At 35.0% G+C, this 17,011-nt stretch overlaps 1 protein-coding gene across 3 annotated transcripts in view; it reads right to left on the reverse strand.

The window, feature by feature from the left end:
• The window catches only part of Usp34 (ubiquitin specific peptidase 34), a 224,002-nt gene that overhangs the window by 147,174 nt on the left and 59,817 nt on the right, over positions 1-17,011 (reverse strand). For all 3 annotated transcript variants that reach the window (XM_076832908.2, XM_076832907.2, XM_076832909.2), the window contains exons 9-10: positions 10,329-10,410; positions 10,151-10,243 (exon numbers count right to left, since the gene is read on the reverse strand). In XM_076832908.2, the coding sequence (XP_076689023.2) occupies positions 10,151-10,243; positions 10,329-10,410 (175 nt within the window). The remainder of the gene's footprint in view (positions 1-10,150; positions 10,244-10,328; positions 10,411-17,011) is intronic.

Consider the following 17,011-nt stretch of genomic DNA (forward strand, 5'->3'; position numbering starts at 1 on the left):
AAGTTCATATTTATAGCTACCATCATAACCGGTGGGTACAAGCTAAGTTTTTCTTTCCTTTAAGATCCTAGACAGGGGCTGGGGATGTGGCTCAAGCGGTAGCACGCTTGCCTGGCATGCGCGGGGCACTGGGTTCGATCCTCAGCACCACATAAAATAAAGATGTTGTGTCCACCGAAAAACTAAAAAATAAAATAAAAATAAAAAAAAAAAAAAAAGATCCTAGACAAAGCAAGAGTGCCCAATCCTACCACTTCTATTCAATTTAGAATAGAAAATCCCAGCTATTAGACAAAAATTAAAAGGTATCCAAATCAGAAAGGGAGAAGAAAAATATCTATTTGCAGATTATATTCTGTGTGTGTGTGTGTGTGTGTGTGCGCATGCGTGTGTGTGTGTGTGTAATATATGAATGACAAATTCTTAAGATCAAAAAAAAAAAAAAAAAAAAAAAAAAAATCCCAGCAACTCAGAAGAGGCTGAGGCAGGAAGTCTGAAAGAGTTCAAAGCCAGCCACAGCAACTTAGCAAAAAGGGGGTGACGTGGCTCTGTAGTTAAGCAGCCCTGGGTTCAATCCCTGTACCAAAAAAGAAAGTTAAGGGCTGGGGATATGGCTCAAGCGGTAGCGCACTCGCCTGGCATGCATGCGGACGGGGTTGGATCCTCAGCACCACATACAAACAAAGATGTTGTGTCTGCCAAAAACTAAAAAAATAAAATATTGAAAAAAAAAGAGAGTTAAAACTGCAAACTATGAATCTGAATCTGATTAGGGGTTAATTTCCAACACATATTAAGCAACTCAAACAATTCAACATCAAAAAAGCAAATAATGCATTATGCTGTGATATATAACAAATTTAAATTTTAAATAAAGCAAATAAATTTTAAATGGGTAATTTTAATAGCTGCATGCACCCATAAGCCCAGTGGCTTGGGAGGCTAAGACAAGAGAACTTCGAATTCAAAGCCAGCCTCAGCAACTTAGTAAGGCACTTAGCAACTCAGCAAGACCCTGTCTCTAAATAAAATATAAAAAAGGGCTGGGGATGTGGCTCATAGTTTAACACCCCTAGGTTCAATCCTTAATACAAAAAAAAAAAAAAAAGACTTAATATAATTTTCTCAAAAAGAGACATACAAATAGGCAAGTGTGAATACACAGTGCTCAATACAACTTATCATCAGCAAATACATTCAAAACACATGAGATATTACTTCACCCCTTATAATGGCTATCACCTAAAAGGCAAAAGATAACAAGGGCTGGTTAGGACATTGGGGGAAAAAAGATCCCTTGTACACTGTTGCTAGAAATATAAATTCATATAACCGCTATGGAAAATAATACAGCAATATGGAAGTTGCTCAAAACCTAAAATAGAACTTACTTACAATTCAGCAATCCTACTTCTGGAATACATTCCGAAAGAAAACAAACCAATTATCTCAAAGAGATATCTACACTCCCATATTTATCACAGCATTATTCAAAATAACTAAGATATGAAAACAACCTTTTCTTTCCACAGGTGAATGGCTAAACAAAATGTGCTATTCATAAATATACATACATGTAGGAATAGTATGGATTCAGTCTTTAAAGAGATGAAATCCCTTCGTTTTCAACAACATTGATGACCCTTGAGGATATTACCGTATGAGAAATAAGACCACTGGCCAGGCAAAGTGGTACACATCTATAATTCCAGGTATTTCAGAGGCATAGACAGGAGGACCACAAAGTTTGAGTCTACCTTAGGCAACTTAGTGAGACCCTGTCTCAAAACAGAAAGGCCTGGAGACATAGGTCTTTGGTACAGTGCTGGGCTAGCATGCATTTAATCCCTAGTACCACATTAAAAGAAAAGACAGCAGGGATTGGGGTTGTGGCTCAGTGGTAGCACACTCAACTGGCATGTTTTGAGGAAGTGGGTTCGATCCTCAACACCACATAAAAATAAATTAATTGATAGGAGAGGATAGGAAAGGTAGCAGAATACAACAGTTACTATTATGGTATTATGTAAAAATGTGGATGTGTAACCGATGTGATTCTGCAATCTTTGTAATGTTTTGAATAACCAATAAAAATAATTAATTAATTAATTAATTAAAGGTTACCAAAAAAATACAACAGACACAGAAAGACAAATACTGTATTACCTCACTTACATACACACTAGAAACATCAAAATCCTAGCAACAGAGGGCTGGGGTTGTGGTTCAGGAGAGGCACTGGGTTCGATCCTCAGCCCCACATAAAATAAAAAAATAAATAAAGGTATTGAGTTCACATACAACTGAAAAATAAATGTAAATATATATATATATATATATATATATATATATATATATATATATATATCTCCATCCTAGCAACAGAGAGAACTGTGTTCACCAAGAGTTGGAAGGAGGGAGAGGTAGAAAGATGTTGGTCAAATGGTACAAATTTTCAATTATGTAAGATAAATAAATTCTGGACATTTCATGTACAGCAGCATGACTATAATTAACATTCACTGCATTGGGGCTGGGGGCATGATTTAGTAGTAGAGCACTTGCCTAGCATGCCTGAGGTCCTGGGCCAGCATAAGCAAAACCACACCACCACCACCTGTGTCATATGCTTAAAAATTTGCCAGGACAGTAGATCTTAGGAGTGTTCTCATTAAAGAAAGAAAAGCAAGCAAGCAAGAAAGCAAGCAAGAAAGAAAGAAAGGGAAGAAAGAAAGGAAAGAAAGAAAAGAAAGACAGACAGAAAGAAAGAAAGAAAAAGACAGAAAGAAAAAGAAAGACAGACAGAAAGACAGACAGAAAGAGAGAGAGAAAGAGAGAAAGAGAGAGAGAAAGAGAAAGAAAGAAAAGAAAGAAAAAAGGAAAAGAAAGGGGTGAAAGGTAACTAAATGAAGCACTGTGTATGTTACCTTGATTATGATTATTTCACAATGTACATCGAAACATCAAATTGTACACCTAAATATATACAGTTTTCTTTTTCGAAGATGGACACAATATCTTTATTTTATTTATGTATTTTTATGTGGTGCTGAGGATCAAACCCAGTGCCTCACACATGCTAGGCGAGCCTCTGCCACTGAGCTCCAAATCCAGCCCCAATTTTATTTTTCTTTCTTTCTTTTTTTTTTTTTTTTTTTTTTTTTAATATTTATTTCTTAGTTTTCGGCAGACACAACATCTTTGTTTGCATGTGGTGCTGAGGATCGAACCCGGGCCGCACGCATGCCAGGCGAGCGCACAACCGCTTGAGCCACACCCCCCAGCCCCCCAATTTTATTTTTCAATGCTAATAAAAACTAAGGTGAAAAGCTACATATAGCTCTAGAAGAAAATATATGCAAATTATACGCCTCATTAAAGTTTACCATCCAGAATATATAAAGAATTTCTAAAATTCAACAATAGCAACAGCAACAAAAATGAGCCAAATCAAATTTTGGCAAGAGATTTTGATAGACATATGGCCAAAGAAAATAAACAACTTGGACAGGGATTGTGGCTCTGTAGTAGAGAACTTGCCTTAGCATATGAGAGACACTGGGTTGTATCTTCAGCACCATATATAAAAATAAAGTTTAAAAAATGTGAATTTAAAAAAGAAAATAAACAACTAGTCAATGAATACGTGAAAGGGTAGATCTCCAAAATCATTAGGCATTAGAAAAATGCAATTAAAAAACACAATGGGATACAAGCTCACACCACAGGATGACTAAAAAATTGTAAGAAGGAAAATAACAAGTACTGGCAAAGATATTCAGAAATCTTTGACAATAGAGGGTTAGCTCTATTGTCAGTGAGAATACAAAATGGTGTGGACATTGAAGAAAACTTTCAGCAGTTCCCTAAAAGGTTCCCCACAGAATTAACCAATATGATCCAGAAATACCAATTGTAAGCATATGTACAAAATAAATGAAAGTAAGGACTCTGACAATATTTGTACACCCATATTCTTATCATCCTTTTTCACAACAGCCAAGATGAAAAAAACCAAATGTCCGTCAATACAACAGATAAAAGGTGGAACATACATGCAAAAAAAACATTCAGCCATAAAAAGGAAATTTTGATATACATGATGACCAAATGGACTTTGAAAACACTGTTCACTGAAAAAGGCATACACAGAATTATCTCCTAAATGCAAATTAATAAAGACAGAATATGGACTAGAAGAAACCAGAGGTAAGTGAAGAACTGGAAATTACTGTTTAAAATGTTCAGTTTAATTGGGGATGGTGAAAAAAAAGAGAAAGTTACATAACAAATTTATTTCATGCCACTGAGCTGTATATTTATGAGTGGCTAAAATGTTAAGTTTTATGTTGTGTATATTTTACCATAATAAAAACATGAAAGTGGGTAGGGTTATGGCTCAGTGGTAGAGGGCTCATGTGTGAGGCACTGGATTTGACCCTCAGTACCACATAAAAGTAAATAAATAAAACAAAGTTATGGTGTCCATCTACAACGAAAAAATATTTTTTTAAAAAAACGAAAGTAAAAATATTTACATGTAAGTCATCAACCAAAAACTCAGAATAAACCAAACCAAAAACCCTCAACACATTAACAAACACTTGGAAAAACCACGAGAAAACTCCACCCAATAAAAGATAATGAGCATATGTTTTAGCAAGACATTTTTCTCCCCACCTTATTGCTTAGAAATAATGTAATCATGTCTGATATCAAGTTATATGGGGAATTAAAAATGGCTGGGGATGTGTCTCAAGCAGTAGTGCGCTCACCTGGCATGCATGGGGCACTGGGTTCGATCCTCAGCACCACATAAAAAATAAAATAAAGATGTTGTGTCCACCAAAAAATAAATATTAAAAAATAATTAAAAACTCTCTCTCTTTAAAAAAAAATGGCTTACTATCATATTTATTTGGTCAAGCCCTTTTTCAAAGGATAAAGAAAAGACATTTCAAACATGTAGAAAAGCAATATAACATTAACAAATTTCATTTTAGACAAAACAAAAAAGGCAAGTCTGAATTCACAAAATAAATACAAATTAACTCTGGAATAAAGGGAATGGGGATGAGAAAATAACAAGAAAAAAGGATTGTGGATGAGTCACATATTTAAAAATAAATACTAAATAACTATGGGAATTATGGTTATACTACAGAAATTAAATATTGTATAATATTTGATAAAGTACAATGATTTTTTTAACTGGAAGATAATAAATGAGGAAGTAGGAGAAAATTGGTAACATAATTTCCTCATCCTACAAAGAAGAGAAATGAATCATTATGTAAAAATAAACAAACCCCCAAAGAAACCCCAAAAAAGTCACCAATGGATGTGAGACTAACCAATTTCTAAAAGAGTAAAATGAGAAGCTATAGCTCAGTGGCAGAGTGCATGCCTAGCATGTGTGAGGCAATGGACTCAATCCTTAGGAACATATAAAAATAAATAAATAAAATAAAGACATTCTGTCCATTACACCTATTAAAAAAAAAAAGCTTAAAAGGTGGTTTAGTCTGCTTCTAGTTGCTATAACCAAATACCTGAGGAGAAGAACAACTTAGAGGAGGAAAAGTTTATTTTGGCTCACAGTTTCACCAGTTCACTCCATGTCAGCTGACTCAATAGATCTGGACCCAAAGTGAAACAGAACATCACGGCAGAAGGGTATGGCAGAGGAAGGCAGCTCAGGGCATGGCAAACAAGAAACAGAGTTCTGCTCTCCAGGGACAGAATATAAACCCCAAAGGCATACCCCCAGTGACCTACTTCCTCCAGTCACACCCCACCTACCTATACCTACAATTCTGGCCCAGTTTATTCATATCAATGGATTAGGTTATACCTCTCGTAAGCCAATCATTTCACTTCTGAATACTTTTCCACTGACTCACACGTGAGTTTTGGGGGGACACCTCATATCTAAAATCATAAGGAATGGGAACACCTTTTAAAAATATAATATCCGGAGAAAGTTTTGACTCAGAATAAGGCATGGAGCTTCTCAGGATGTAGGACAGGTAATCCTCCCAATATAACTGGTAAATATATTCTGGGATCACAGTAACGTATTTCATGGAAAGCATGACTGAGACATGAAAACAAAGATTTAAGTGACATTTTCTATAAAGAACAATTATCTTTCAGCCATCTGTTGGTCAGAAAAATACAAGCAACCAATCTTTATTACCCATTCACCAGGGCTTTTCCCTGGGATAAAAAATTATACAAAGCCACAGATTTCAAGCATAGAAATTGGTGCCCTTTTATATTCTCTTGTTCCACATACTGAAAACCTGATGACACTGAAGAGTATAAGAAGTTATGCCTTCATTACCATCTCCCCCAAAAGGTTCCAACAGGTGGTCCATTTGAGACAGATCTACTAGAAACACATTACTTACTTTAATAACAGTGCCTGAAAAGGCAAGAAGAAACAGGATTTAAATCATAAGATGTAATAAAGGAAAAAGATATTTCAGTGGCCACACTACAACTAAGTGTAGTGATAACACACTAGCATTCTGCAATGTCTCATAAGGCAGCAATCTAAATTTGTATACAGAAGTGGAAGTTAACAACTACCTGAGTATTTGTCAGTGTTCCTAAAATCAGGCATCACTAATACCTTTGAGATTCTGATAACAAGTATGAACCAACCATATGTCTACAAATTGTGCATACTGTATATCTGACTCAGATAATACTTAAGACCCCCTCTATATCCTAGGCAGTTTGGTTCCTATCAAGACATGAAAATTGGGCTAGGGTTATGGCTCAGTGTAGAGTGCTTGCCTAGCATGTGTGAGGCACTGGGTTCGATTCTCAGCGCCGCATATAAATAAATAAATAAAATAAAGTCCACTGGCAATTTAAAAAATATTTTTTTTAAAGATATGAAAATAAAGGCTGGGGTTGTGTCTCAGTGGTAGAGCACTCATTTCGCATGTGCAAGACGCTGGGTTCGATCCTCAACACCACATAAAAATAAATAAGTGAAATGAAGGTATTATGTCCAACTAAAACTTAAATATTTTTAAAAAAGACATGAAAATTATACCAAAACACTACACTTTGTTCACTCAAAGAAAAAAATATGATCACAAGTTACATAAATTTATGCAAAAGTCCTTAAAATCTAAAAAGTATTTAACAACAAATTCTAAGAGAATTGAATGATTGTGAAGTCTGTTTTTTAAACTTTGTGATATAAAAATTTATGATACAATGGTAAGCAGAGGGGCTGGAGATATATACTTCAGTAGTGGTGCTTTCACAGCAAGCAAGGGCCTGGGTTGCTGGATACCCAGAAAAGCCCCATCCCAGAACAAAAAAAGAGTAACAGAAAGGGAAGATGAAAAGATGTAACCCAATCTGGGGAAAACAGTAACTTTAAATGGCAGAGAAAATAACTTCAAATCAAAATGTTACTCTATGTACTCTATGTACTAGCTTTTATGTTTACTGAAAAACTAATCTCAATTATCAGCATCATGTATAAGTAAATAAAACAAAGGTCCATGGACAACTAAAAATAATTTTTTTAAAAAAGAAACCACACCAGCTAGGGACAGAGGTCCATGCCTATAAGCCCAGCTAATAGGGAGACTGAGGCAAGAGGATCACAAATTCAAGGCCTATCTTGGCAATTCAATAAGAGTTTGTCTCAAAATAAAAAATAAAAAAATAAAATTAAGGACAAGGATGTACCTCACTGGTAAAGCACCACCAAGTTCCATCTTCAGTACTAGAGGGATGGGGAGGGCAGGACCAGAGTAAAACCCTTAAGTTAAAATAAACCTTAAACTGTGTGGTGGTACATGCCTGTAATCTAAGCAACTCGGGAGGCTGAGGAAGGAGGATTTCAAGTTCAAAGTCAGCCTCAGCAACTCAGTGAGACCCTGTCTCAAAAAAGTGTTTAAAGGGTGGAGAGGATTTTTTGCTGGGCATGTGGCTCAGTGATAAAGCCCTATTGGGTTTAATTCCCAGTACTAATAAATATTTAAAACTAAAACTTGGAGACCCAAGACAATAGAGTAACAGGGATGAGGAAAAAGCAGCCAGGGGAGGGGGGAGGGGGGATAGTAGAGGATAGGAAAGGCAGCAGAATACAACAGACACCAGAATGGCAATATGTAAATCAATGGCTGTGCAACTGATGTGATTCTGCAATCTGTATACGGGGTAAAAATGGGAGTTCATATCCCACTTGAATCAAAGTGTGAAATATGATCTATCAAGAACTATGTAATGTTTTGAACAACCAACAATAAAAATTAATTTAAAAAAAAAAAAAAAAGAAAAAGAAAAAGCAGCCAATATTTTGGCCCTTACCCTCTAAGGTCAGCCAGGAAACAGGGAACAACAGGTCCCCTTCTAAAGGCCCTGCAGTTGTATATGGTCCTTGCCATGTTTATGCCTTGTCCGGTCACTTACCAACAAACACCACGCACCTCTGGATTTCCCTTAACTGTCCATGCCACACTTGATAAAGGATAAGGGATTCTGCCTTCTCTCAGTAGGAAGCAGCAAGAGATAGTCAAACCCAAATACTTTAGAAGAATTTAGGAACTCAAGTCCTGAAGAGGGGAGGTAACTAGTTAGCCATAAATTGGGCGGGGGGGGGGGGGGGGGGGGACAAACAGCAAAGAAGAGCCACAGGAAGCCTTAGCTGACAGATAAGCACTGAAAGATGGGGACATGGTATGTTAAAACATCTCCAACCATAATTACATCCCCTTAAGAAACATTATAGGTAATGTCACACCCTGTTAGGTGACCTGGACCATCCCAGATCACTGAAACTATTGTAACCCCCAATCACTCAGACAAAAAAAAAAAAAACATCAGGACCCTCACAAATAAAGCTTGGTAAAGGCATTCAAAGGGTAATAAACCAACTGAGGGGTCAGAAACTTGAGGCAAAAACAGGAAAACTCAATTTCCTTAAATCTCCAACTCTGTGAACAACCACACCATCCTCTCTAGAGGCAGTCCAAGTAGGAAGAGCAGTTCCTACACTGTTGATCAAAAGTCAAAAGGTGGGCCTGGATGGGTCTCTCTGCAAACTTCCCTGGGACCCTATTCAAAGTGGAGGGCAAGAAGGGAGCACCATCTTTCTCTACTCTTGAGAGAACCCACTCTATCCCTTTAAAGTATCCCCCCTTTCACCTTTCTATCCCTTCTATAAACTCATGACTGTTTAAAAAAGAAAAAGGAGGGGGGAGCTAATATTTATGGCATTGTTTATAATAGAAAAGACTAGGAAAAAATAACGTCCATGAATGAGAACTGGCTAAATTAAATACATACAAACAATGAAACACCATATAGTCTTTTAAAAGGTCTGAGGAGGGCTAGGGTTGTGGCTCAGTGGTAGAGCACTTGCCTAGCATGTGTAGGCCCCTGGGTTTCATCCTCAGCACCACATAAAAATAAATAAAGGATATGTTTTTAAAAAAAAAAGTCTGGGGATGCAGGTCAGTGATAGAACACTTGCTTAGATGTGTAAAGCCCAGATTTGATCCCTAACACAACAAAAATAAATAAGAAAGCATTTTTTATAATGATGTAAACTCGCCAGATTAAAATTTTAGGTCAAAAAAGCCATGTATGTTTGGTATGCTACATTTGTGGGGAAAAAAGATAAAAACAGATATAATCTGCTGTTTATTAAAAAAAAAAAAAAAACTAATGCAACTAAAATAAGAACTACATGCTTCATAGATGTGGAGATGAAAATGTTTAATATAACCATTTATATTTACTTTTAGGATTCTGAATTATATTAATAGACACTATTCAAAAAAATTAAAGAAAAAAAACTGGTACAATAAAAAAGAAATTTACCATATTCAAGATACAAGGGTAAACAGTATAAAGGAGAACAACAAGAAAAGGTCTCTTGAAAGCCAAAACTGTTTTATGAAGAAGTTTTAATTAATTCTAATTTCCTTCGGTTTTATCAGTAACATAGTAACACATGGACGTAGAAATTCCATTCCCAGCTTTTCCTTTAGCTATAAAATTTTTCCTCTTTAGCTATAAAATTGGAATGATAACAGAATTTATCCTAAAAGGGAGTAAGCACTTAGAACATATAATAAAGAATTGCTCAATAAATGTGAGCTATTAAGTTTACCTGTGCTGCAGCCCAAATGCAGTCAATGTGCTGAGTACTCAGTCGCCCTTCTGCAGCCAAAAAATTCAAAATCACCTGGCACTGTTTGATAATCTGGAAAAAGAAAACTTAATGTAGTTAATATTTTAAAATGTCCTTCTGTCTATAAAATACAAAAATCATTTAATTGTCCACAAACCTCAATATGTAAATTTGGTCCAAATATATGTTCCACTACATTGTTGCTAATAAGCCAGTCTGCAAGTTCTTTTGCAATGGACCTAAAGCCAAGTAAAAAATAAATAAATAAATATTTTTAAAAATGTTTTTAAAAATCATCATTTTCCATGTCTAAAATGCAGGCTCTGATAAAACTTGCAATTTGCTCCCATACAAACTACAAAGAAGTGATTATATACAATTAACTGTTCACCATATTCTAAAATGTAACTAAGAAGGACGGTAACAAATGCTAATATTACCTGGTTTTGTAAACAAATAACTAAAAAGCTAGGATATTCCTAACTACTGCAATGAGGTACCCAGCTCAGAATACCAAGTATAACATTTAGTTGGTGATTTATTCCCAATTTTTAATTTCCATAGTACATTTCCCAATACACCCTCTATAATGAGATAACATCAAGAAAGTAGGTTACCAAAAGTATGAACAAAGAACAATTATTTCCAAGCCAAACTGCAAATCACTGCCTGATACTAATTAAGATTCCACTAATGAAGTAAAATAGAAATGATAGGTAAATTATAAAAAGTAGAAGAAACATCAGATACAATAAAAGATTTCCAATTTTTTTCATCTATATTAATTATATATAGAACTACAAAGAATGAATACTTTTCATTTCTTCTTGTTTATTCAAAAATTACACTTTATGCTAAGTTCTAAAGATTTTCTTTTAAAAAGAGAATTAGATATATGGGCCACAAAAGGAAAAATGTTAAAATAAACTACTAGTAGTATATTTTACCTATTTCTGGGTATTCATACTGAAGTAACGATCCATAAGCGTCAACTCTAATTTACACACTATTACTTTTGTAATGGTTGATGAACAATAAACATCAACTATATTATCAATAACAACCACTCAGGACTCTGGAGACAAATATACACATATATAAATACATATATATATATATATATACATATGTATATATATATATAATACACATATATTTTTATTTATAAGTGTGTATATGTGTGTGTGTGTGTGTATATTTCAAGGACGGGGAGGTACAGAAACAATATTTGAAGAAATAACAGCCCAAACTTCCCAAACTGAATTTAAACACACACAAATATATATATATATATATTTTTTTTTTTTTTCATATTCCAAATAGAAATTGATCACAAAGAGTCCACATTGTGGGGCAGGAAAAAGAAAACTCTTAAAAGTTGTCAAACAAAAACAATTAAACAAACAAGAAAAAGATCAATAGTGGGCGGGGGGAGGGGCAGAGGTTGTGGCTCAGTGGTAGAGCGCTTGCCTAGCAAGTATGAGAGAGACACTGGGTTCAGTTCTCAACACCACATATAAATAAATAAAAATAAAGGTCCACTGACAACTAAAACATGTTAATTTAAAAAAAAAAAAAGATCAAGAGCTGACTTCTGATGGAGAACAAAGTAAAATAGCTACATCGGAGCAACTTCTCATATTACTATTAAATTAGTAGTAAATTAGTAATTTGAAGAAGTTAACATACTGTAATCCTTAGAGCAAACCACCAAAAACATGTTTTTTCGTTTTTGATTTTTTGGTACTGAAAATTGAAGACAGAGGTGCTTTACCACTGAGCTACATACTCTGTCCTTTTTACTTCTTATATATTTGCATTTTACATGTTTATATATTTGCATATTTATATATTTATTTTATTTTTTATGTATTTTTTATTTGAGACAGAGTCTCATTAATGGGGGGCTTTGAACTTGCATTCCTCTAGCCTCAACCCCCTAAATTGCTGGGGTTACAAGTGTGTGTCACTACACCTGGCAAACAATTTTTTAAATATTTAAGTAATGGATTAAAGTAGCATACTAGAATATGCCTATATACTGCAAAGTAAGGCAATAAAGAATATAAAAACATAATACAAAATCAATAGCAAAATGGCAGATGTAAAACCAGCTATAAAACAACAGTAATGGTGAATGGATTAAAAATTCCAGAGAGACTGAAGGGCGAGATTTTTTTTTTTTTTAAGGTCCAATTCCATGCTACTTCCAAAATGCATATTTTAGATTCAAAAACAGACAAAATAGAAGGATGACAAAAAAAATTTATCAGGGGTGGGGAGGAGCTGGGGTTGTGGCTCAGTGGTAGAGCGCTTGCCTACTACGTACGAGGCCCTGGGTTCGATCCTCAACACCACATAAAAATAAATAAATAAATAAAGTGAAGGTATTGTGTCCAACTACAACTAAAAAATATTTTTAAAAAAGATTTATCAAATAATAATTACAAGAAAGCTATAGTATCTGTACTAATAGTAAATAATACTGACTAAATCAGAATATTAAAAAGACAAAAAATGATACATTTTAAGGATAGAAGGATCAAATTATCAGGCTCACATAACAACTGCAAACATGTGTGCCTAACAAAAGAGCCCAAAAATACATGAAGCAAAAACTGAATCAAAGAAACAGTTCAAGAGGACAATCAATTCTTCGTCCTCACAACAGACATATTCTATATAGTCCCAGCAAAAGCATGAATTAACTAATAGTGAACCTTTATCCTAGGGGAAATATGAATATATCACACACAGATTATAATCTTGAGTCCTAAAAACAACTCTTACAGGCTGATTCTACTCTTTCTATTTTATAACAGAGAAAGAGATGTTTACAAGTGTTTAAATGACTGAAGCTGCCTCCTAGTAATGTACTAGAGTTGGTATTCAAATCCCATTCAACTGGCACATAGCCCCAGCTTTTTGCACTTCAAACAAGATGGCAGAATGTTGCCTTATTCAACTTAAGCTTAGAATATGAATCTTTTACTGCTGTATGAATGTGAATGAATGACTATGCTACAAGGGTTGACATTTGGGGGTTACAGAAAAGCTACAGCAAACAAATCAATTCACAAATACAAAATAATGAGAATCTTGAGATTTCAATACCCTCCTTTCAGTAACAGAAAGAAGTAGGCAGAAAATCAGCAAGAATATGAGAGACAGAGGAGGGAGGGCAAGGGAGAGGCAGGGGATTAGCAAGGATGGTGGAATGTGATGGACATCATTATCCAAAGTACACGTATGAAGACATGAATTGGGCATCAACCTACTTTATATACATTAAGATGAAAAATTGTGGTATATTTGTATAATAAGAATTGTAATGCAAAAAAACCAAAATACATTTATAAAGACATGAATTGGCATGAACATACTTTATACAAAGATATGAAAAATTGTGCTCTATATGTATAATAAGAATTGTAATACATTCTGCTGTCGTGTATTTAAAAAAAGAAAAAGAAGAAAGACATCACTATGTACCAATTAGACCTAAGGGACATCTATGGAACACTTCATTTAACAACAAAACAGTCTTCTTAACCAAACACAGAACATGATAAAGTACAAACCACATGATAGGCCATAAAACACAGCAAACTACCCAATTAAAAACAGGGCAAAGGTACAAACAATTCACCAAAAAACAAACAGAATGGCAAATAACCACATAAAAAAGATATTCAGGACTAAAGAAGTAGCTCAAAAATAGTGTGCCTGTTAAGCACACACAAGGCCCTGGGCTCACTCCCTGCAAAACATGTGCATGCATGTGTACACACACACACACACACACACAAAGATGTTTGGCATCATTAGTGATTAGGGAAATGAAAAGAAAACCATTAAAGAAATGCAACTTCATACTTACTAGAAGAGTTATAATGAAAAATATAATAATAAGTACTGCTGAGAATGAGAAGAAAGTGGAACCCTTATACATCGTCAGTGGGAATATAAAGTAATTCAAGAATACTGGAAAATAACTTGATGGTTTCTTTAAAAGTTAAACAATTCATCAGATGAAACAGCAATCCTACTCCTCAATATATCTACCTGCAAAATACATGCCCACAAAAACACCTGTATATGAAAGTGCATAGCAGCATTACTCACATTAACCAAATAGTGAAAACAATCCAAATATCCATCTACATTTTAGATGTAGATGGGTAAAGAAAGCATGGTACAAAAATTACAACTACCTTATATTAGACAAAGGTGCTAAAACCATGCAATGGAGAAAGGATAGCATCTTCAATAAATGGTGCTGGGAGAACTGGAAATCCATATGCAACAAAATGAAATTGAATCCCTTTCTCTCACCAAGCACAAAAGTCAACTCAAACTGGATCAAGGAGCTAGGAATCAGACCAGAGACTCTGAGTCTAATAAAAGATAAAGTTGGCCCTAATCTTCATCACATGGGGGCAGGCCCCCGAATTTCTTAAAAAGACTCCTATAGCACAAGAGTAAAAACCAAGAATCAACAAATGGGATGAATTCAAACTAAAACGTTTTTTCTCAGCAAGAGAAATAATATGTGAGATGAATAGGGAGCCTACATCCTGGGAACAAATTTTTACCACTCAAACATCAAATAGAGCTCGAATCTCTAGAGTATACAAAGAACTCAAAAAGTTAAACAAAAAAAAAAAGCAAATAACCCAATCAACAAATGGGCCAAGGACTTGAACAGAAACTTCTCAGAAGAGGATATACAATCAATCAACAAATACATGAAAAAATGCTCACCATCTCTAGCAATCAGAGAAATGCAAATTAAAACTACCCTAAGATACCATCTCACTCCAATAAGAATGGCAGCCATTATGAAGTCAAACAACAATAAGTGCTGGCAAGGATGGGGGGTAGATACACTCATACATTGCTGGTGGGACTGCAAATTGGTGCAGCCAATTTGGAAAGCAGTATGGAGATTCCTTGGAAAGCTGGGAATGGAACCACCATTTGACCCAGCTATTCCCCTTCTCGGATTATACCCAAAAGACCTAAAAAGAGCACACTACAGAGACAGTCATATCAATGTTTATAGCAGCACAATTCACAATAGCTAGAATGTGGAACCAACCTAGATGCCCTTCAATAGATGAACAGATTTAAAAAATGTGGCATTTATACACAATGGAATATTGCTCAGCAGTAAAAAAATAACAAGATCATGGCATTTGCAGGCAAATGGATGGCATTAGAGCAGATTATGCGAAGTGAAGTTAGCCAATCCCTAAAAAACAAATGCCAAGAATGTCTTCTCTGATATAGGGGGTGACTCAAAATGGGATAGGGAGGAAGAGCATGAGAAGATGACTACCACTAAATAGGGAAGAGAGGTGGGAGGAAAAAAGAGGAAGAAGGGGAGTTGCATGGAAGATGGAAGGAGAACCTCATTATTATACAGAATACATATATGATGTTGTGATGAGAAAAAAAAAAGTGTGTCACATTAGATTGGATAGAGAGAAAGAATGGGAGAGGAGGGGAGGAGTAGAGAGGATAGCAAGGGCAGCAGAATAGAATAGACAATATGATTGATGTATGTACATTCCATGTATGTATTATATGTCAAAATACATTCTGCTGTCATGTATGACTAAAAAAAATAAAAATAAATCGTATGGTTAAAAAAATAAATAAATAAAAAAGAAAGTGAAAGAAAAAAAGAAAGTTTGGTACAATTTACATGATTTAGGTAATAAAAAAAATAGAGTACTAATACATACTACAATATGAATGAACCTCAGGAAGGATGAAAGGAAAAAGAAAAAGTAAGTGAGCATACTAAGTGCAAGAAGCCAAATGAGGGCTGGGGGCAGGGGTAGACCACATGCCTAGCAGGCAGAGAATTTGATTTTGATCCCTAGCATCTCACATACAAAAAGAAGCCAGATGAAAAAGATCACTATCCTATGATTTCATTTATATGAAACATCAAACATGGGCAAATTTATAGAGAAAGGAGATTAGTGAGACTGGGAATAAACACTGACTACAAATAGACAAAGGGAATCATTGTGCAATGATGGTAATGTTTACTAAAATTCATTTAGCTATACATTTAAAACAGGTAAATTCTGCCCAACACACATGCCAGTAATCCCAGTAACCAGACAGGCTGAAGCATGAGGATTACAAGTTCAAGACTAGTCTCAGCAATTTACCAAGACTCTGTTTCAAAACAAAAACAGCTGAGGAGGATGTGACTCAATGGTAAAGAACCCGTGGCTTCAATCTCCAATATCAGAAAAGGGGGGGGTGGGTGAAATATACGAACTAGTCCTCAAAATTTTTACTATTTTCTTAATCATGTCCTTAATGTATTCCTTATGCTTTTTTGAATGGAATTCCTTCTTATTCCCTATCCACTGTTCTTCTACCATAAAGCCCTAGCTTACATTTGCAGCATTACTTGAAAATTCTAAGACTTTTTAATTTTTATTGATGGTAGGAGGAGCCCAGGGTAATATCAGGAGGTAATAGGTCATAAGGGTGGAGCTTTCATAAATAGGATTGGTGCCGATATAAAACATACCCATAAGATATCTCTCTCTCTCTCAGCCATGTGAGGACACAAAGAGAAAACAGCAATTTTCAAATCACCAGAACCCAACCATGCTGGCACAGGGTGATCATAGACTTTCAACCTCCAGAACACCAGAAATTTTCTTTCTTGTTTATAAACCACCAATTTATGGTACTTTGTCACATCAACCTGAATTAAGACTATCTGAAAACTATCAGGACCATATTCATTACTATATTTTATTCTGTAATAAACAGTATCCTTTAGGATTTTGTGACAAGTAATATTAC

Source organism: Callospermophilus lateralis, chromosome 14, assembly GCF_048772815.1.
Source record: "Callospermophilus lateralis isolate mCalLat2 chromosome 14, mCalLat2.hap1, whole genome shotgun sequence".
NCBI lineage: Eukaryota > Metazoa > Chordata > Mammalia > Rodentia > Sciuridae > Callospermophilus > Callospermophilus lateralis.